Genomic DNA, 22,014 nt, shown 5'->3' with positions numbered 1-22,014 from the left:
AAGGCCTTATGTAAACATATTCCGTGCAGCGTTCGTCCAATCAATGACACTGACACCCCAAATATCCAAATAAGGACGTTAACCCATGGATTAGGAATGTACAATGTGAAATGTCATTTTATGAATACCCAGGATTTATTGTTAACCCCGGGTAAATGATGTGAAATGTAAAGCAAGATAACCCAGGATTCCATTTGTGTGAAAAGCACTAAAATTACTTTAGTGTGCAGTTTTTTTATTTTGATTGAAAGGCTTACACAACTCTTTTATGTTGCATGTTGGAAGAAACTCTAGTGTATTTTTATAACTCAAAAAACGTGCCCAGATTGTCAGCTTCAGTTTTCCATCCACAAATGTCTGCGTTGACAACGCCATTTGCAAACCAACTATTTTTTCCTCTGAATACGCTCCTGCAGCTGTGACGAAGGAGGATTTGAGTGGAAACAGTGCTTCACAGTTAGCCGCAAATTCCCGCTTTTACAGGCCCACAGTGGAACATTCTATACTTAGCCACTGTGCACTGCCACATTTTCAAGTCAGTTCATTGGGTTTGCCTCCACAGATTTTGTATAAAACTGATACTAATATACCAAATTTAAGTGGGAATTTGCACAACATAAAAATAAGAAAACGTGGCAGCAAGCTTGGATTTCTGATGGGGGTTTCTCAGTAAATGCAGCAGACTTATAATGCTCAGAGAACTTATAATATTGTCATTGGATACTTCACAATTGTTTTCTTCTGTTTCTTCTTAAATTCTACCCTGGAAATCTGACCCATCATACCTTGGAGGCAAAATGCTTACAGGCTTAATGGATGAATATTGTTTATGTTTAGTCTGACAGCTTTCAGTTTCTCATGTAGACTGATTACCAAGAAAGATTACCTGCCAAGTGCTAGTTCCAAAAAGATAAGGGTAATTAATCATTCTTTTAACACCTTACTGGGCAAAATAAAAGTTTATTAGTAAAATCAACCACCAAAAAAGTAGACATGTAAGGACAAGAGAGCGTGGTTTATATATTTATTGTCCATAGTTGTTGTTAGTTTAAAGTACAAAAACAAGACCATCATTTTATTTTCATTTCGCTCTTTCAGTTACTATGATTGACTGGTGGAATGTTTTTGTGAAATGAAAATGGAATCGGATGCCACTTACTGTTTTCTTTCACTGTGATGACATGTTCAAACTGCTCATTAGACTAGGGTCCAATTTTTCATAACAAGAAACTGAAACTTTGACATTGATAAAACAACAAAGTTCGAGTAGAGATACACTGTATGGTTTGAATTAAGAGAGCGGTGGCTTTCCAACATATGTTCAAATCTGATTCAACAGAAATACTATACTGAAAAATATTCATAGTATTTATGAATGGTTTTGATTCGTGAGATATTGGCTTGTGCTCTTTATCTTTCATGAACAGCAGTGATCTCGTTTTTGTTTATATCACTTTTTGATTGTTTTCGAGATGGGGGACACTATTTTCCCATCCACTAGTGGTCTCTAATATTGGTCTCTAATATTTTCTCAAATCTGAAAAAATATCTTATTAACATCAAGAAACATTAAGTTTTCTGAAGGAGAAATAGCCATGGCCAACAGGTGTGATACAAAAATTACAAAGCAAATTCTTTATCTTCTCCATCCAGAAGTCTCCTATACATGGCTATCTCAGCTTCCAGCTCCATCTTGATGTTGAACAGGACCTGATAATCCAGTGTTTGACTTTGAATGCTGTCACGCAGCTGCTTAAGCTCAGACTCCCGCATCAAAATGACGCCATTGTATTGCTCCACCTGCATGCCATATCGCAACATTGTTTCATGAAGAGCTTCTTCCAAAGATGCTCTCTGTAAGAAAAGGCAAAAAATAATAAAACATGAGTAATATGTTCAAAAGTAGGCAGCTCCATCAAGGTGTGCAGGAAGAATCTCTTACATTTCCAGTCAGAGACTGCAGCTCTGTTTCCAAAGTCTGCATCTGCCTGCGGCTCACACTGACTTGTGTTCTGGCTTCCTTCAATGCTGCAGTGTTCTCGGTCACTTGAACCTGCACCACAGTGATCTATACAAAAAATAGAGAATTAAAATGTTTACTTGTCTTTAAAACAGAAATTAAGTGTAAACTTTGAAAAAACAATAAAAAAATATGCCCCACTTTTGATTCATGCCAGGCTTTGAGCTCCTCCTGGTTCTTGAGGGCGATCTTTTCATAATTGGCTCTCATCTCCTCCATGATCTTAGTCAGGTCCTGTCCCTTAGGAGCATCAACATCCACCTGCACTCCTGACTGGGTGATCTGACTATATAATTCTGCCACTTCCTGAAAAATAGATTTGAGGTTCCACAGGGTTAGATCTTGGGTTAGATCATACTGTTTTTGTGAGCTACTGCACTCTCTGATCTGTTGTAATTTAATATGATTTTTTATTTATGTGTAATATAATCAAATGTATTTACCAGTTGATGTTGTTTCTTTAAATCGATGAGCTCCACTTTCAACCCTTCAACATCATTTTCCAGATGCAGTCGTGCCACATTGGTGTCATCCAGCATCTTTCTTAGTGCATTTATGTCTGCTTCAACAGACTGTCTTAGCTGAAATTCATTTTCAAACCTATAGACATTACATTAATGAGAATTAATACTTGCTTTCTTGCTTTGGTGGCTGGTTGAATTAAGGGGAGGGACATTCTCAATTTAGAGTTTCAATGGACACAAATTTGACTGAAGCTGATTCATCAGAATGTTCCCTGGAAAAGAAAGACTGCACATTTTAAATGCTACAAGCTTATGTTGTCAACTTGGACATTTGCATATAATTCTTGAGATATAAATGGCCTCACATCTAATATAAATGGAATAAACCCCACTGAACATAGTTTGATTTTATGTAGTCTTTAAAACCAGCTTACTTGACCCTGTAGTCTTCGGCATCCAACTTGGAATTGTCAATTTGAACACCCAAATTTGCATTGCTTAAAACCATTTCCAGGATCTAAATGGATATAACCAAAAAAGGTACAATACAGCCTATTGTTAGACAATTATCTAAGGCCAATACAAAGGGGCCGCTTCTCAAGAATTTTTTGATATGCCTTACTCAAGGACACGCTCAAGGTCCAGTTTTTGGGTCATCATTACTTTGAACTGAACCTATATCCCTTTCATTACACCCACATCACCCTATAATAATGATCAAGCATTAATGCCTAATAAAAATTAAGCAACAATATAACTAAGTACTAAAGTAGTAGAATCTGTTGTGGATGAGGTTGGACAATAATTTAGAGCAATGAATGAACCAGTTAATACTATCTATAAACTTTACATTCAACCTCACAGAAATGCAAATGTCTAAGCAATGAAGAAAATGTGGAAAATGAATAATGATGCATATTGAGATTCTACAAATGGCAATATTGTTAGAGACTAGTATTTCAGGGGACAGAAGTACCAATTACCTCTTTGCGTATTTTATTAAGTTTGGCTTGGTAGTGACTGTAGTCCTTAGTATCTGGATCTTTTTTCTCCAGAACCTGGCGGATTTTCACCTCCAGCTCGCCGTTGGCCTTCTCCAAACTCCTAACTTTATCCAGGTAGGAAGCAAGACGTTCATTCAGGATTTGCATGGTTACCTTTTCATTTGCAGCATTTCCAACATGCCCCATTTGTGCAGTGTTAGATCCAAAGATCTCCTTGGAAAAGGAACCCCTGTTCCCAGCACTTCTCCAAGAGTAAAATGTGGGTCTCGGCACACTGAGATCCTCTGATGACATTCTGTATATTCTTTTGTTCTGAATGCTGAAGTTTTGCATTTTGCTAAATTTTCTGCAGAGAGATCTTTAATGAAAAGGAGATCATGCAACTTCTGGTTCTGAGAGAATGAGATTTTTATGGTTTTACACTTCACAAGATGTAGACACATTTATATAATCTTTAGACTCTGGACTCCCACCCCACCCACTGCTTAGTGTTATGGCTCTAATAACCAGGAAATCAAACCAATAGGTCTCCTGATGAAAGTATTTCTCCCAAGAATGAAAATTCTGTCATCATTTAGAAAATATGTAGAAAATATTTTTGGTCCGTACAATAAATTGTGCTATTTTGGACTCTGTGGACGTTCATTGTGTGGACAACCACTTTTGAAACATTTTTCAAAGTATTTTCTTTTGTGTTCTGAAGAACACAAGAAAGAAATTCATACAGGTATGCAACGGCATGAGGTGAGTAAATGATGACAATTTAATTTAATCTCTATCCTTTAACTCACTTGACCTCATTTGGCACTATTTGAGTAATGTCTTTTAGAATCCATTTCAATTAGAGAATGTCTTCAAATAAGTCCTAACATGGACTACCTGTATCAAATAGTTTGGTTCATACAACATCTTAAAGGAGCTCCTTGAATGCTGTCTCTGCATGAATGAATTACCAAAGTCAAGCTCCTTTTTCTGTCCTCATGAAATGAATATCTCTTAAATCACAGTGGCTGAAATATGAAAGATACCGATTTCCACAACAGAAGGTCTTATCACAACTGACATTATTTAATAGTTGGTTGTAAAATGCAGTTGTCTTTCTTTCTTTCTTTGTGAAAGTTCTTGTGAGTTCTCCAGTTTTACTGATCTAATTTTCACATAACCACCAATTATTTATTTTTCTTTTAAATAATATACAATTTTGAATAAAAAAATAATGTTCAGGTCCAGGTATGCCACTTTAATTGTATTATCCTCAGAACTGCTTTTATTCTAAAACTGGATGCAAAGAATGATTGCACTTGAAGCTCAAAACTATTTTGATCAGACGTTATATTCATAACTTTAATGACAGAAGCAGAATGCAAAGATTTGATAAAAGTGTCATCTTTTATTGGAAAAGACAAGACATGATGACAACAACACAACATAGAAACGAAATGGGACAATCTGTGATTCGGCGTAAACAATCATTGTCATTACAGAAATATGTTGTAAAGTTTCAATAACGTTAACTGACATTCAGTCTTTTTTGGCTATAGTCATTAAAGTGTTAAATTTGTTGTTTTAAATTAGTGTTGAAATGTGCTAGTTAAATCTCATTGCATGTGCTTTGAGACCCTTACACTAAGGCACTTCGGACTAAATAAATATCTAATGTGTTAAGTCCAACCTGTCTTAAGATCATTTTATCATTGGCCCAAAAGGTTTTTCTGATGTGTTGTGGAGGTTGATCTGAAATTTGATGTTCAGAGTTTCCTTTCTTTGGTCTCTGTGCTTGAAGACACCACCTTCCCATCCACCAGCGTCTGTGTGACAGTCATCACTTTAACCTTCTTTTGCTCGTCAAGAGCATCCTGGAGCCTGCAGGAGAAAAAATGCTTGTTACCAACCACACAAAACAAATATTCCAGCAAATCTAGCCACAAACTTTTAAAACAAAGCCGCATTACATGTCTACACAAATGGTGAACTTCTTTATGCTTCAAAAGAAAACTTACTTGAAGTCTCCACCGTCGAGAAGCCTCCTGTAGGTGGCAATTTCTGCCTCCAGCTTCATCTTGATGTTCAGCAGAGCCTCGTACTCCTGAGTCTGGTGTTGGATGTTGTTGCGCAGGTTTGTGAGCTCAGACTCCAGTTGCAGGACGACGGTGTTGAGACTCTCGATCTCCATGTTGTAACGCATTTCTGTATCACGCAGGGTGGCCTCCAGGGATCCTTTCTGGAGAATGAAGCAAAGAGAACCCAAGAGTTAGTTTTTAGCCAACTTCATGAAGAACAAGTCTCGAGACAAATTCAAGACACTATATTTGGAAAAATTATTGGAAAGTCCAGATGCAAAATGGTAGCTTCTACAATGGCTACAAGGAAAACTCACCAGGTTCCTCTGTGACTCCAGCTCGATCTCCAACGTCTGAATTTGTCTGCGAAGTTCGTTGACTTCTGTACGAGCACCTTGGAGGGCTTCTGTGTTCTGTGTGACTTGTACCTGAATCTCTGTGATCTAGAGAGAGCCCAAAATTTCACATTAGCCCCAAAACAAAGGCATCAACATTTAACGGTGTTTAGCAAGACTTGTCAAGAAAATGATTGTCTTTTGGAATATACCTGAGATTCGTGCCAGGTCTTCAACTCCTCCTGGTTCTTCAGGGCCATCTTCTCATACTTGGCTCTCATCTCCTCCATGAGCAGAGCAATATCCTGTCCCTTAGGAGCATCAACATCCACCTGCACTCCTGACTGGGAGACCTGGTTACGAAGCTCCATTACCTCCTGTTGGGTGGAGAGACCATAAAATATGTCTTAAAGTTACGCCCATTATAAATTATGTGGTAGACAAATGTTTCCAGATGTGCTAATGTCCAAATGTGCCAGATGTGTACTCACATTGTCATGATTCTTCTTAAGGAAGATGAGCTCTTCCTTGAGGGCCTCAATCTCGCTTTCAAGGTTCATGCGGTTCATGTTGGTGTCATCAATGACCTTTCTCAAGCCGGTAATGTCGGCCTCTACACCTTGGCGGATGGACAGCTCAGATTCATACCTGCAGGCACAACATAGGTCAATGGGCCACTCTTCAAAAGTAGGAAACTCTCCATGAGGTCAAAATGTTGGTTATACTTCACAATTCTGTTACTCACTTGACTCTGAAGTCATCAGCTGCCAGACGGGCGTTATCAATCTGGAGCACTAGACGGGCATTATTTGTGGTGGCATCAAAGATCTACAACCAAAACAGAAATCATTAGAATCAGTCAAAAGGGTCACACCAAAGAGTCAGGAAACCCACTATTGAACAATACAATGTGTAATTATGACACATGAAACCTCACCTAACTAACTGTTTTACAAATATGCAAATTTTTGTACATGATGTATAAAACATGGCTGGAGCTGTGGTACCATCTTCTGCCATGATGCCTTGGTTTGCTTAGATAAGAGGTACTGGAGGACAAAGTCCTTTTCACAGTCGATAATCATTAATCAACTGCCATGTTGGAAAAGCGTCTGGTATCTGTTTGACGGTTGTAAATTAAGTTGTGTAGCGGCAAAGGCAGGGGTTGAGTTGGATTTCCTGTTGTTTCTAACCTGATGTACTTTGTTGTGTTAATGCTTTCCATGTTTGCAAGCCAGCATATCCTGTTATCATGGAAAAGGGTGGAGATATATTATAGTTTAACACTAGTGAGCTCAACATATTTTTCCATATGCTAAGGGGTGTTGGCTATGTATCTACTAACAATAATTCTACTTAAATGTGCAGTATGTTTTAATTGAAATAAATGTTAATTTCTATATAATATATATTAATTGTTATAAATACTGTATACTTCACTGAGTTTTTAACCTTTAAACTGTAAAATTCCTTTCAGTGCCAAACGTCATCTATCTTTTCATCAAGTTAATCTCATGGCTAATCCTATTTACTTTTGTGACTGTAGAAAACCTTGAGGAATAGGAATTTAATTGTTTTAATTTAATCTACCTGTCACTTTACTGTATTGTGACTGATGAATGAAAAACTAATCATTCTGATAACACTGTCTGGTTATCAGTGACATATTAGCTATAAATTTCAGCTTCAAGAAACAGTTGGTGTGAAACTGACTCTATTCAGTATGTTATCATTAACAGTATCTGCTTTATGAACTTACATATATGAACTTAGCAAAAATTACATAAATATAGCTAGCTTTGCTCCGAGGTAGTTCAGAAAAGTCTCACAGCTGGGCACATTTTGCACTTTCTGAACTCCCTCAACTTTTCCATTTCCCTTATGACACACAGAGAGAGACACTAAAACATCTCAGATCCCAGAGTTTCCATCCACAGGGAATAAACAAACATCTGGATGTTTAACAGGACAATGATTAATACAGGATGGCAATGCTTATTCACCGGAATACCGGCTGTAAGCAGAACTGTCGTCCTGTTGAGACTGAGACTCCCTCCCCCATGCCTTCCCCTGTTTTTACTTTCACCCATAGTTTATTTTTTGGTTCTCTGCCTATCAGTGCTGGCCATCAGTAAACTCTCTTTCAGCCCTTTTAAATCAAACCAGCTTTAAATGACAAAGAAATGCCTTTGTTTTGTTAGTTTTTGTCCTGAAACCAAATAAATGTTCACTAGACTGTTAATAAACACTAAGCTGCACAGTTAGTCTGTCACATTAAGTTCTTTATAGAGGCCATAAATTTCCTGTACCCTTCTCCCACTCATTCAAACTAACCTTCTTGCGCAGCTCGTCAACGATGGGATGGAAACGGCTGTAGTCGTGGACATCAGGACCTCTCTTCTCCAGGGCCTCGCGGATCTTAAACTCCAGCTTGCTGTTGGCCTGCTCCAGGGTCCTCACTTTGTCCAGGTAGGAGGCCAGACGGTCATTCAAGTTCTGCATGGCCATCTTCTCATTGCCCATGATCTCACCTGTGGACCCGGTGGCACTCATATGGATGGAGCTGGACATTGAGGGAACTCCCATTCCACTGCGGACGCCGGAGTAGGACGCAGAGGAGATACGAGTGCCTTGACCTCCAGCGCCGCCATAGATGCTTGCAGCCCGGTAAGTTGGCACGTTGGTGGTACGCTTGATAGACATATGGGACATCGGCACCTGGGAGGTGGAGGAACGCACACTGTAGCTTGTTCTCATACTCATGGTTGCTGGAAGTGAGTGAGCAGATGAGTGGATGAAGGCCTGGAGAGAGATAGAGCTCAGTAACACACAGCCAGAGGAGTGCACAGGGCATGAGGGACACTCTCAGGCTTTATGAACAAACAGCTCTCTAGAGTCCCGCCCCAAGCCCCTCCTACAGCCAAAAGAATTTCAGTCTGCGGTTATGTGACCGCCTTCAAGAAGTCTGTTATTACAAGTGGCTCCATTTTTCCTTTCAGAAATTAGAATGAAATGTTCTTCACATCAGGATTTTTAGAGTTTTTAGAGGTTTTTTTTTTTTTTCATCAAAAGAACAGGCACTCCTGTTGTTAACAAAATATAATGTAAAATGAACATTCTTGATATAACATCTCTGATAAAGATTTACTAAACTAAAAAAGACCAAGAAAACCTATTTGGTAACACTTTACAATAAGGTTCTACTGTATGTTAGCATTAGTAGATCATATAACTAACATGAAATAACAGTGAACAATACTTTTAAAACTTGTATTCATTTAGGTTCGTGTTAATTTATAAATGACTGATGTATTTATAACTTGAAGTTGTATAAAAATTAACATGTAGGCTATAATGAACAAACGTGAAACAATGAAAAAGATTATTTCTGAATTAACATTCACCTAGATTTATACATGGTGAATTTTTATTTATTTATTATTGTTAGTTGATACCTAAAGCACTTACTAGTTACACCACTTATTCACACAACTGATATAGTTAGTTTTATATTATAAATGTACTAATGCAGTATGAAATATTGAGCAACTCTCTTCCAGGGAAACCAAACTTGTTAGACACTCATATTGAGAAATCATTAAGTTTTGCAATTTGTCAACTCATTTTCGTGTTTCGGCAGGCCGTCTTATCTTTCTCATCTTTCTCTGTTAACCATTATGCTGAGGAAAAAAAACTGCCAAAAATGGCCAAGAGAGAATATGATAAACCTATAACAGATTTAGAAATTCGATCACAGAAAGGATTTTCCTGCCTGCCACGCCTGTAAAAGGATGTGTGAACAAAGGAACAATTAGTCTGGCTCCTGAGTACACACACATGTACGGACAAAGAAACAAGCTAATCACTGAAACCTATCTGGACCCCCCAATAGTTTTAAACCCATTCACACAATGGATTAGACCCATACCTGTTTGAAATAAGTTTCAGAAGAGAAAGCTGATACTATCCACACATTCCCAGAGGATTTACTTTGGGTTTGCAGGTTAGAGAAAGAAAAACTACTCAAATTGCTAACTTTGGAAATACACAAGAGATTTAAACTTTTTAAAATCTGACTTTTAGGTGTGTTTTCAAACGGAACAAGCAGACCTTTTGTATTTTGTAAGGCATTTTCCCATAAATTCAACTTCCTTGCTCAAACGGCTCTTAAAATGTCCCAGGCGAGTATGAATTAAGCAATGCTAGTTTGTGTTTGGCTGTGAATTTGTTCTGTGGCGATCCTCCCTTATCCATTGTTTCGGAATGTGTTTGTTTGAGGCTGGATAGGGCACAGGAGGAATTTGATGTGAAAGAATGCAGATCAATGTTGTGGAGCTCTTTTCACATCCACAGGCTCTCAGTTTACTCTTGTTTATTTTCTGATGTAGGATATGAGTCTTTTTTGAGGCTATAAACTCAGTAATAAATGAAGCTACTATTTTATTAACTTATTGTTATTGTTATTATTTCATTCAGACTTGTCTTGTATGGTACTCCAATTACATTATGTATCATTTTTATCATAATGATGTTTTTTTTTTTTGTGTGTGTGTGGCTGAACATTTTGGTCACACCTTACAGTCATGTCCCATTAATGTTAGTTAATGCATACCTAATAGTGAGGAATACATTTGTTACAGTATTTATTCATCTTTGTCAAAGTAATTTGATAAAAATACAACTTTTGATTTTAAAATTATGTAAGTAAATGTAGACATTAACATTAAATAAGATTAATAAATGCGTCAGACGTATTTTTTCATTGTTAGTTCATGTTAACTAATGTAGTTAACTAATGTTAACTATTGTAAAGTGTTAACCCTTAAATTAATTTAAATCCCTTTATATTGCATTGTTGCCCTCTTTCTTATTCCGGGTGTGTGTGATCATTCTTAAAGCCTTTAATAATTTTTCCTAAACCTAATGTAATCAGTGTTGTGGGTTGCCAGATCCTCACCACTCCACCCTTGGGAGGACTGAGAGATTATGGCTGCAAAGTTATGATGGAGACATGACGAAACAAACGGGTGGTCCAGTCATAACTCATCTGACTTATTTGTTGAGTGTCCTCACAAAGAAAAAAGAAAAACATTCCGAAAAACAAACATGCATACAGCCACCCCTCAGTTCATAATCTATATGGAATACTATGTTTTTGAAAGACTGTTTTTCCTGAGAAAAGAAAATATTGTCCTTCACATAGAGGATAAGTTATCTGATTGTGCATCACAACTGTCATGGGAGTCTTAAGGAAAAACAGTTTAAACAGGCCACGTTACATAATCCAATACAACAGATGGGTAGGGAGGGTGGAGGGGGTCACCTGAGCACTGATAAAAGTGAGTCATTTACTGTCAGGTGAAAGCAGTGCCATATATGGGCACATTTGAAATGTGCTCAGACAGGGTGTTTGTAAATGTGTTGGCACAGAACCCATGATTAAATACAGGGATTACTATTCATTTACTTAACTCAACACAGCAAACTTAATTTAAATAAAAACGGACTTTTAAAGTCTTTTAGCGATGTGCCGCATTGTATGTTGTGCTAAGTTTAGTGCAATAAAGTGCCTTTTAAACATTGTGCAGGTCACGGATCCGGTCGCATAATTGGTTTATGGTCACTTTCAGACATAGTATGTCGATCATCATCTGAATGATCCTGAGAGTTTATTTAAATTAACTGTCTTTCACGCATAGTGGCGTTTTAAATGGAAGAACTTGTTTATCTAATATCAATCCAACACATTCATATATATACTGTATATATATATAAATAACTGGCCGCTTCTCCAAATGCATGACAGCTCATTCAGAATAACCCCGATAGGATAACATTTTATTTATAGCACTCTTAACATTAAAAATTTGGGGTCTGTGGGAAGTAGGGCGGGGCCGAGAGCCTTGGGAACGGAGCGAGGCCGGTGGCGCGAGTGCTAATGAGCTAATGAGTGACGACAGTGAAGGACAAGAGAGTATCAGGCCTGGGACATTTATGTTGTGTTTATTATGTTTATATGCGGCAGTCATCCATGAGGGGCTTCCGCTTTACTTTTGTTTTGTTGTTTGTCTTTTGTCATTAAAATTTCATTGATCATTTGCCGGTTCTCGCCACCTTCTTACCTGAGCCTTTAAACCTCATTACAGGGTCATTAAGATTTCTTTTTAAGAAACTGATAGATTTATTCACCAAGGATGAATTAAATTGATCAAAAAAAGACATTTATATAATTACAAAATATTTCGGTTGCAAAAATGTTGTTCATCTAAAAATATATATCACCGTTTCAATAAAAATATTACAACTGTTTTTAATATTGATAATAATAAGAAATGTTTCTTGAGCATCAAATCAGCATATTAGAATGATTTCTGAAGGATCATGTGACACTGAAGACTGGAGTAATGATGCTGAAAATTCAGCTTTACCAACACAGGAATAAATAAAAAAAGGTATTTGAAATTGTAATGATATTTTTTCACAATAATAATTCACAATGAGTAAAAGACCTCTTCCAAAAACTTTTTAAAAAATCTTACCGACTCCAAACTTTGGAGCGGAAGTGCATGTCGTCTACCATTTTAGTTAACTTGCTTCAATTTAATTTAATTGTAAATATTTTCCCCCAGATTTACTGGTCCCACTGCAAAAAATCTACATATACATTTTTTGTTATTATACAGTTTTATATATTAAAAAGAAATTTATTCATATTTTATATTAAACTTTTTGTTTTTAAAACATGTTTTATGTGCCATGCAAGGATTGGAGAAATGTGTATGATGAACCATTTAATCAGTAATTTGTGGTCCAGATTTTCAAAATGAGTTGCTTAAATAAGGAGTTGTGCAGTTGTTAAACGTTTTGGTGAGATGTTTTCCAGCAGCAGCTTTCAAATTATGTGAAGAAGACACTGCAGGGGTCAGATTAAAGAAAATTGGGTTTCTTGTTATCCAGAGCAAAGGAGTTGCATGCTCAGCAAAGAGTGTTTTGTTTGATGACAGCATGGTGGAGATTTAGACTAGGTTCATAAGTCAGAGACAGGTCAATCCTCTGCATCTGAATGTGAAATACACTGGGCTACTCTAGCCACAGACATAACCATTTATGAGCAATATGTGCTATCATCATGGCTGGTAGTTTGAAAAAACAAGATCATTCATATTTAGGATCTGATAAAAAAATGTTCTCCTATCTAAGCAGAATCAGATGATTCCCAAAGTCCACACAAAGGGTGGGTTTTCCCAGTACCTTATCAGCACTCAAAAAAAAAAAAGTGTGTAACATTGACACAGTCATGAATCATCACACAGTGAGTCAGGGTTGAATCCGGGAGGTGTGACACAACCAGTCAATAAAAATGATTTAATTTATCTTTTAAAAATGTTTTGACTACCTGCCTGTCAGTTATTATTTTATTTTATCTTATCTTATCTTATCTTATCTTATCTTATCTTATCTCATCTTATTTATTTATTTATATTTTATTTATTTATAATTATTAATAAAAATAATATTTATTATATTTTTATTTTATTTTATTATTTTGTTTTGTTTATTAATCAAACAAACGTTCATCTACACTACACTGTGAAAAAACTATGGTTGACAGAACTTAACCATAAAAAAACATTTTACCACGATTTTTTACAGTTTTACAGATGAAACTTAAATTTACAGGAAAAAAATGACCTGAAAAAAATTATAATATCTGTTTAGATCTTTTACAGTTTTTAATCGTATATAAGGGTATAAAGTATACTTTAGTATATAGTAGGCTAACTTACTGTTAACCACTTAACAGGATTTTACCATAGGATTTTTTACCATTAAAATTACAATAATCTTTACAGCGTAGGAATCTAATTGCAGTACCATTGTTTTGCAACAATCTTGCAATCTGAAGCATGTTTCATCTGAAATCAGTTCTTACGTCAAACTAAGATTGTGACAAGCTGTTTGGTGTCACTAGCTGGACACCTGATCTGGTTTTATTTGGTACACATTCAGGCGTGGACAAAAACCACAAGATTGAGATGTTCCAGATGTGAGGACACCTGATGAAACACATGGCAGTTGTCTGACACATTCCTCAGATCTGAGACAGCACAGCAGAACAGACACAAGTCAGTCAGAGTTGGGGGACCCGCACAGATAAAAGACAGGGGAGGTGGTGGGAAAGGTGGAGGAAGAAGGGTGTGGGCAGTTACTGGATGTCTGATAGTGTGACTAAGATGCTTTGATTCTTGCAAAGCACATTCCACTGACTCTTTGTTCTATTTCTCTGTTGGATAGAGTTTAGGAGGAGGAGAGTGAGGGGAAATGGTGTGTGTGTGTGTGTGTGTGTGTGTGTGTGTGTGTGTGTGTGTGTGTGTGTGTGTGTGTGTGTGTGTGGCTCAATCATCCCTTGTCTCATGTAAAATCCTCTCGCACTTTGAGCATATTAGATAGCATGCAAAAATTCACAGAGACCTCCATTTGTACATATTAAAATATAATCTGTACGTAAATATAGTTTGTGTACAAACCATTAGTATTAACTCTTTCCCCACCAGCGCTTTTTAAAAAAGTTGCTAGCGTTTTTGAACAAAATTTTCATGGCCCCCAGATTTTTTTATGTGGCTTTTTTTGGTGTATGAATGTATGTTTTTATGCCGTTTAATGTTGATGATTGCGTTATTTTACATATGATTACAAATGATATTGCTTGTTTCTGCGTCTTCTTCACCTGTGTTTTGATCAGTACTCTTTCAGAAGATGTGTCCTAGCACCCCCTACCATATAACAGTGAAAACATGGATAGCCGGAAAATTCTGTCAATGGCGGGGAAAGAGTTAAATTCCTGCATGTAATTGCATGCATTTAACCTCCCCGCGAAATTTCGCAGACAAAATTGTCAATAGTCTAGTTATGTATGAAGCGCAACTCGTACTGAAGTAGCTTTCAAACCAAGCCGCTTTTTTGTTCAACCCCAGTTGCTAAATCTGCATGGGAAAACTTTCGTCATCGCATGAAATTCCAGATTGCATGGAGTCCTATTAAAATGACTAGATTTTGCTGTGAAAATTCATCAAACAACGGTTAATATTGGTGAACATGATTTTTACAACATGTACCGGGTTCATCAACATCTTTGTTGATCCTGTAACAACATTCCAATCAACCAATCAGATTTTAGGGACAAGTTAACACTTTATGTCAAGTTTAGACTTACATCAATGTTGAAGGTTGACGATAGCCATTGACTTCCATAGTAGGAAAACAAAATAATATGGAAGTCAATGGATACCGTGAACTGTCTGGTTACCAACATTCTTCAAAATATCTTTTGTGTTCAAAAGAAGAAAGAGACTCATATAGGTTTGGAACACCATGAGGGTGAGTTAATTATGAAAAGATATAAATTTTTTGGTGAACTATCCCTGTAAAGTTTGTTCATGTGTCTGCATTTGTTAGTTAGTTTGTTGATATACAGTTGCTAGGGTGTTCTAGGTGTTTGTTTACTGCCCAAAGCTTGGATCGCAAATATTGGATTTGGATATTCCAGTCCTTAGATATGCTTCAGGTCCCTCCTTCAATACAAGTCTGTAGGATTTTTTCATCAGTTTTATCATCCACCAGGTGGAAATCATAAAAATACCAATAAGCCACATGATTTGAGGTATCACTCATGTCTGTAGAATGGCGTACGACACGGCGTACGACTACTTGCATGCAGAAGTTTAATACTTAAAGTTCAGGGTTTATTCAAAGCACAAATTCAGGCATGGAAAAATCACACAGCAATTAGTGTGAAGAATTCCCCCTCTTACGTAAAACATGCTCCAAGAATACATTCCCAAGGCAGCAGGAAACAACTTTCCCCTTCATACGCCTTTTTTTTCCTTTTTTTTTTACCACGCCACCCCAGCTGCTCTTGGCGGGTTCTCGTGATTTTACACACCAAATTTCACAACTGTGTCGCCCCTACAGCTGCACGTCTTCTGGAACAGCAGTGCAGAGGCGCCGACTCATTTACAATGTCCAGCGTACTGAGACCGAGCTCGTATAATCGGCCAGGCAGATGAGGGGCGGAGCGGTACGGTACAATGGAAAGACTCACTGAATGAAAAGAACCACTGTGTGCCTCTCAAGGGACCACAGCAGCTCACACTCAGTAGCTCTCAAATTAGGGAAGACGGGAAGGCTATGTGTGTGTGTAGCAATGGAAAGAAGTGTTAAAGAATATTTTCAGCCTTTGTGTTGAATGATGAATTATCATCACACTATGAAGGACGTTTCGTACATGTCTGTGACATTTAGGCAGACAGTGGCATCTTCACCATGTCTGGATTCTTCCCTTTTCTTAAGCTCGTAAAAATCTTGTCAGATGATTCAGTGTTGCATTCATCTGGCCGGGACTCCACAGTCTTATTACCCAGCATTCTTTGAGAGTGCATAATGATGTTTCGCAGCAGGGCACGGGAACATGGCCGAGGCTTCCTTACTCGCTTTGCTGGAATGATTTATCGTTGGGTTCCACACAGAAAACAGACACACATTGTAGTGCTCTCGCCGCCGCTTCTGAAAAGTTCCTGCGAAGCTTTATCTAGATTTTTTACGCCACCACAATTCTGTTATGTTCTGGTTGGTTGTCAGGGCATTGATGTGTGGCCCCTACGATATTCGAAGTGTTTTTTAGCACGCTGCAATGCTGTTACTATGGTGTTGTTTACTAGCAAAAGTGTCTGACATTCTTCTAGATATAGGGAGGGGGTGGGGGGTGGGGTGTGGGGGGGGAATCGTGAATTGCATAGAAAAGTGGTAGCACATCTCTCAATTTAGGGTGAGGTTTGTTATTATAATTATTGAGTTTAATTCTTATAATATAAATATGAATAATATGATATTCAGTCATAATAAATAATAATTAGGATTAAAGGATTTAAGAAAAAGTTAAATGTAAAAAAATATTATAAGAAGAAGAAGAAATGGAAAAAGTAGTCAAAATGTGATAGTTTTTTTATATTTTGAATTAGCTTTTATTTTAATATTTTTGGTTTTCATTTTAGTAATTTTGTTATGGACTTTTTGCCAAGTATATATATTTTTTCATTTTTATATTTATATGAATTTATTTGTATTTATTTCCATTTTAATTTCAGTAAACTTATCTGTTTTATTTGATTTCAGTTATATATATATATATATATATATATATTTTAGCAATACCAACACTGTCTCACAATAGTCCTTTTATATTGTGTCTTTTTGAGAAACATCAAAACAACGCCCAGCCTCAAAAGCTCTCTGAGAAAGGGCATGGGGAGCGTTTGAAATCATCCATTCTGGAAGACTTGGCTTTGATCTGGCAACCCTCCTGTCCTGACCTCTCTCCTCTCCCTCCATTGCTCATGGTGCTTACTTCAGTCAGAGAAATACCTCATATGTTTGTGGAGAGTGGCACCGCAGTATGAAAGTGGATGGACAGTGTGAAGGCCATGTATCAGGAGCGTACGTCTCAGGTATTAGTTGGCAGGAATGAGCAGGAATGAGCACAGAGCACTATGGGTCAGTTTGTGTGGCTGAGGATGCAGTATTATGCTCTACAGGCATGCTAGTTGTATTGTATTTCTTCATTCATTCTCAATCATTGTCTTATTATTCAAGCCAAAGGCCAAGGTTTCATTCTGCCCCTGATTCTGTGTCTCTACGTGTGTACAGACTTGCTTTTCCAGAAATACAGGAAGATGGGGGTAACCTCTGAAATTGGTTTCTTGTCTTCCTGTTTTTGTCTTGGTCTACAGGAAGTTCCACCTCAGCAAAACACAATCCAGACTGAGACTTGGGGGCTCTGGGGTTAGTGATAGGGGTGGGCGATGCCATTTCTTTTCCTTTTGACCAGATACAAAGAACTAATTCCAATACTGCAGATATCGATACCTCTATTAAAAGGAAAGCATTAGTGATTCTGAGGATAAAATGAGTAAGGCAAGGCAAGTTTATTTATATAGCACATTTCATACACAATGGCAATTCAAAGTGCTTTACATAGAAGAAATTAAAATAATAAAAAGAAATAAGAATAATTAAAACAGTTTAGAAAAATAAAAAATAAAATACAGTACAGTACAAACAGTCGGACGAACAGCGGCACAGTGCTCATTCATTAAATGCATAGCTAAACAGAAGTGTTTTGAGTCTGGATTTGAATGTGACTACTGTAGGAGCACATCTGATCTCCTCTGGAAGCTGGTTCCAGCTACAGCTGGCATAATAGCTAAAAGCGGACTCGCCATGCTTAGAGTGAACCCTTGGTATTTCTAGCTGATATGATCCTAGTGATCAGAGTGATCTGTTGGGTTTATATTCAGTGAGCATATCTGCAATGTATTGAGGCCCTAGGCCATTGAATGATTTATATACCAGTAATAATACTTTAAAATCAATCCTAAATTTAACTGGGAGCCAGTGTAAAGACCTGAGGACTGGTGTGATATGTTCATATTTTCTGGTTCTGCTCAGAATCCTGGCAGCAGCGTTCTGTATGAGCTGTAACTGTCTTATGGTCTTTTTGGGAAGGCCAGTGAGGAGTCCATTACAATAATCCACCCTGCTGGTGATGAAAGCATGAACAAGTTTCTCTAAGTCTTGTCTGGAAACAAAGCATCTAATTCTTGCAATATTTTTCAGATGATAGTATGCTGATTTAGTTATTGCTTTGACATGACTACTGAAACTAAGGTCTGACTCTAGTGTCACACCAAGATTCCTGACTTGATTATTGGTTGTTTGACCCCTAGAGTGAAGGTATGCGTTCACCTTGAGAACTTCATCTTTGTTTCCAAACGCAATGACTTCAGTTTTGTCTTTGTTTAACTGAAGAAATTTTTGGCACATCCAACTGTTGACTTCATCAATGCATTGGCACAGGGAGTCAATGGGGCTGTAATCGTTAGGTGATAGGGCTAAGTAAATCTGTGTGTCGTCTGCATAGCTGTGGTAAGCAATTTGGTTCTTTCTCATTATTTGGCTCATTGGGAGCATATACAGGACAGGTTGAACAGGAGTGGCGCAAGAATTGAGCCTTGAGGAACTTCGCATGTCATGGATGTCCACTCAGACTTATGGGGCCCTATCTTGCACCCAGCGCAATTGACTTTGTTCACCGACGCATGTATCATTCCTATTTTGCACCCGCGCAAAGCGCGCTTTTCCCTCCACAGAAGCACGTCGCTAAACTAGGGAATGAACTTGCGCTCCCTGGGCGGTTCAGCGCAAAGAAGGAGGCGTGTTCCGGCGCAAACGTTCCTTCATGCTATTTTGCAGGTTTAGAAAACAATTGCGCCACTAACCAGGAAAAAATAGTTTAAAGTCAGTGGCGCGTTGCGCATGTTATTCAGATGCTATTTTAAGGGTGCATGCTTGGCCATAATCAATGTAGCGTGTGCACAACGCGCATACACTTTGATTCTCTCATCTACACACAGAAGCAGCCGTTTTCATTTTTGCAAATCATACATTATTAAGATAGATAGATAGATAGATAGATAGACAATTTATTATAAAAGCATACATCTAGCTTACACATTTACCCAAATTATCATACGCCTTTTTAACCGAAGTTAATTTGGGTGGGTTTCTCCATCCCCAACGTCCCTGACGAGAGCGTTGCTCTCCTTGGCTGTGAACCGCTCCTGGCGCGCGCCTGGCAAATCCGCCGTTAGAACAAGCGCGCCTGCTCTTAAAGGGAATGTGAGATGATGCTTTGATTGGTTTATTTCACGTTACGCCCAAACCACACCTATGAATAATGAAGCTACTTCAGACCAACCCATTTTAGATTTGCGCCTGGCGCAAGAGTCATTTATCCCGCCGGGAAAATAGCAATAGCGCCAAGACCCGCCCACAAAGTTACTTGCGCTTTGCGCTTTGACACTTGCGTTTCAGATCGTTAAAATAGGGCCCATGATCTCCTATACTCACATAATAACCTCTCCCATCTAAGTATGACCTGAACCATTTTAGGACTATCCCAGAAAGCCCCACCCAGTTATCCAGCCTGTCCAGAAGTATGTTATGATCGACAGTGTCATATGAGTAGCTAATTATAGCATTTAAAAGTTGCTATCAATAGGCCTATATTTTGATGGCCCACTTTAGACATTCTACTAACTATATGTAACTTTACAACTACATGTCAACTAACACTCATTAGAGATTAGTAGACTGTTAGGGTTAGGTGTTTGGGATCGGGTTAGTAAGTTGACATGGAGTTGCAAAGTTACTTATAGTCAGTAATGTCTGTTGGAGGAGCATCAAAATTAAAACAGTCTAATACTCTAATGACTTGTAGTTGCAAAGTTACTTATAGTCAGTAGAATGTCTAAAGTGGACCATCGAAGTGTTACCTATATTTAATATTTATTAACATGACAATTCAATTTCTATATTTTAAAGCTATATTAAACAGCAAAAAAATCTAATAAATCAGCCTATACATGCTTGTTATTTAGTGTAGTGAAATACTTGAGTATTAGACGGCTTATTCTGTTTGAATGACCACTCTCTGTTTGGCTATGGCAGTTTTTAGCATTTATACTCGTGTTCATTGTTGGGGAAAGTTATTTTTAAAAGTATGTGTACAATGTTGTCTCGCTTTGGATGATGAAGCAGACAGACGAAGCTTGATTCCAAAAATATAACAAAGCTTTAACATAAACAGGACGCAACAGCGTGTATAACATAGACACGAACAATAACCGACAAGGGACTGAACTGAACAGGGAGTATATATACACAGGGTAAACTAACTAGACACAGGTGGATGAAGGTTAACTAATCAGGGACTAACAAGAACCGGTGCAGACAAGACTTAATTACTAGATATAATAAAAGATAATTGTGACAATTGTGTTACTTTAAAAATGTAACTAATGTCTTAATTATAGTTACTTAGTTACTACTGTAAGTTACTTATAATTACTTATTTCTTATGGAAAGTAATGTGTTGCGTTACTTTTGCATTACTTTTTGTCACCTGCACTGCTAAAAATGATTTTGTGGTGAAGTAAATACTACAGGAAAAAAAATCAATTTTTCAACTTTTCTGATACTGGTGTTCCCATCATGCACTGGGCCTTGAATAATTAATGAGGTTGATTTTGTCACTGTTTGTCAGCTGTATTTACACTGTTTTATCATCGCTTTTGTTGTTACTAGGATTAGTAACTTGCCATTTTGTGACATTTGGAGTTCATTTTCTACTCAAAATGACACATTCAAACACAAAACCGATTCATCAAATGTTACCGTCATTGTGTATTGTCTACCAAGTATTGAGATCTCTGCGTTCACGTGATGCGTAACTTTTGATATGTAGATATGGTGTCTCACACAATATCTTATTGTATTAATGATTTAAAGTAAAGCATATACTTTAAAAGTGTGGTTTAATTCAATGTTATAATGTTTGAGTGAAATGTATTACAAATGAAATTCAAATTCAAGTTAAAATTACTTATTTTCTTTGTTACTTTCACTTAATTTAGTTAAGTAGAGTTTACTTACTTCCATAATGTGAAATTTGCCTGTTAAGCTGCAACCCCACTTTTGAAAAATCCCCAGAAATGACATACCCAAACTGAAACAGATACAGTTCATGAACCCTTTGTACTAAAAGCACAAGTATGATCTCATTTGAAAGCTGACACCTGGCAGTTTATTGTAAATGTAGAATTAATTATTGTCATAATGACAAAAATTGTTATAAATAGCTTCAAAGTTTTGTAAAGTTATTAGAAATTATTTTTTATGAAATATCCTCATGAAAATAAAATTGAAGTTGGCACTGGAGCAATCTAGAAATGCACTACAGCTAAAGCCATATGTCTAAACATTTTATGTTTAAAATCTTAAGATAATAAGTCCAAAACTCTGTATTTAGTGAAATGTTTTTCAAGACCATGTCATGTGACTTTATTTTGATTTGATGCTAAAATGCTACTGATGTTTATTGCCATCTTCTAACCATCTATCCAGTATATTTTCTTTATTGTTTTGTGGTGCAAACGACCCCCATTCAGTCTCAATCTCCCCCTGCACACATTCACACCTCTCCAGCCTGGTTATGGCTGTAAATATGCATTTCTT

At 37.3% G+C, this 22,014-nt stretch overlaps 2 protein-coding genes across 2 annotated transcripts; both read right to left on the bottom strand.

Moving 5' to 3' along the window:
• Positions 1-1,105: 1,105 nt before the first annotated feature.
• On the bottom strand, positions 1,106-3,821 carry krt18a.2 (keratin 18a, tandem duplicate 2; the record flags this gene model as incomplete). The annotated part of the gene is made up of 6 exons (XM_084428088.1): positions 1,106-1,854; positions 1,943-2,068; positions 2,162-2,326; positions 2,464-2,620; positions 2,919-3,001; positions 3,468-3,821. 6 exons carry the CDS (start codon positions 3,819-3,821, stop codon positions 1,621-1,623), a joined length of 1,119 nt encoding a protein of 372 aa, XP_084284214.1. The 3' UTR covers positions 1,106-1,620.
• Positions 3,822-4,858: 1,037 nt separating this feature from the next.
• Positions 4,859-8,758, bottom strand: krt18a.1 (keratin 18a, tandem duplicate 1). Its single transcript, XM_084428087.1, has 7 exons — positions 8,218-8,758; positions 6,629-6,711; positions 6,375-6,531; positions 6,096-6,260; positions 5,866-5,991; positions 5,489-5,709; positions 4,859-5,351 (listed from the first exon to the last, which is right to left on the bottom strand). Exons 1-7 carry the CDS (start codon positions 8,644-8,646, stop codon positions 5,237-5,239), a joined length of 1,296 nt encoding a protein of 431 aa, XP_084284213.1. The 5' UTR covers positions 8,647-8,758; the 3' UTR covers positions 4,859-5,236.
• Positions 8,759-22,014: the final 13,256 nt, after the last annotated feature.

The sequence above is a fragment of the Rutilus rutilus genome (assembly GCF_951802725.1).
Source record: "Rutilus rutilus genome assembly, chromosome: 13".
Lineage (NCBI taxonomy): Eukaryota > Metazoa > Chordata > Actinopteri > Cypriniformes > Leuciscidae > Rutilus > Rutilus rutilus.
This window is presented reverse-complemented; position numbering and strand designations above follow the sequence as displayed.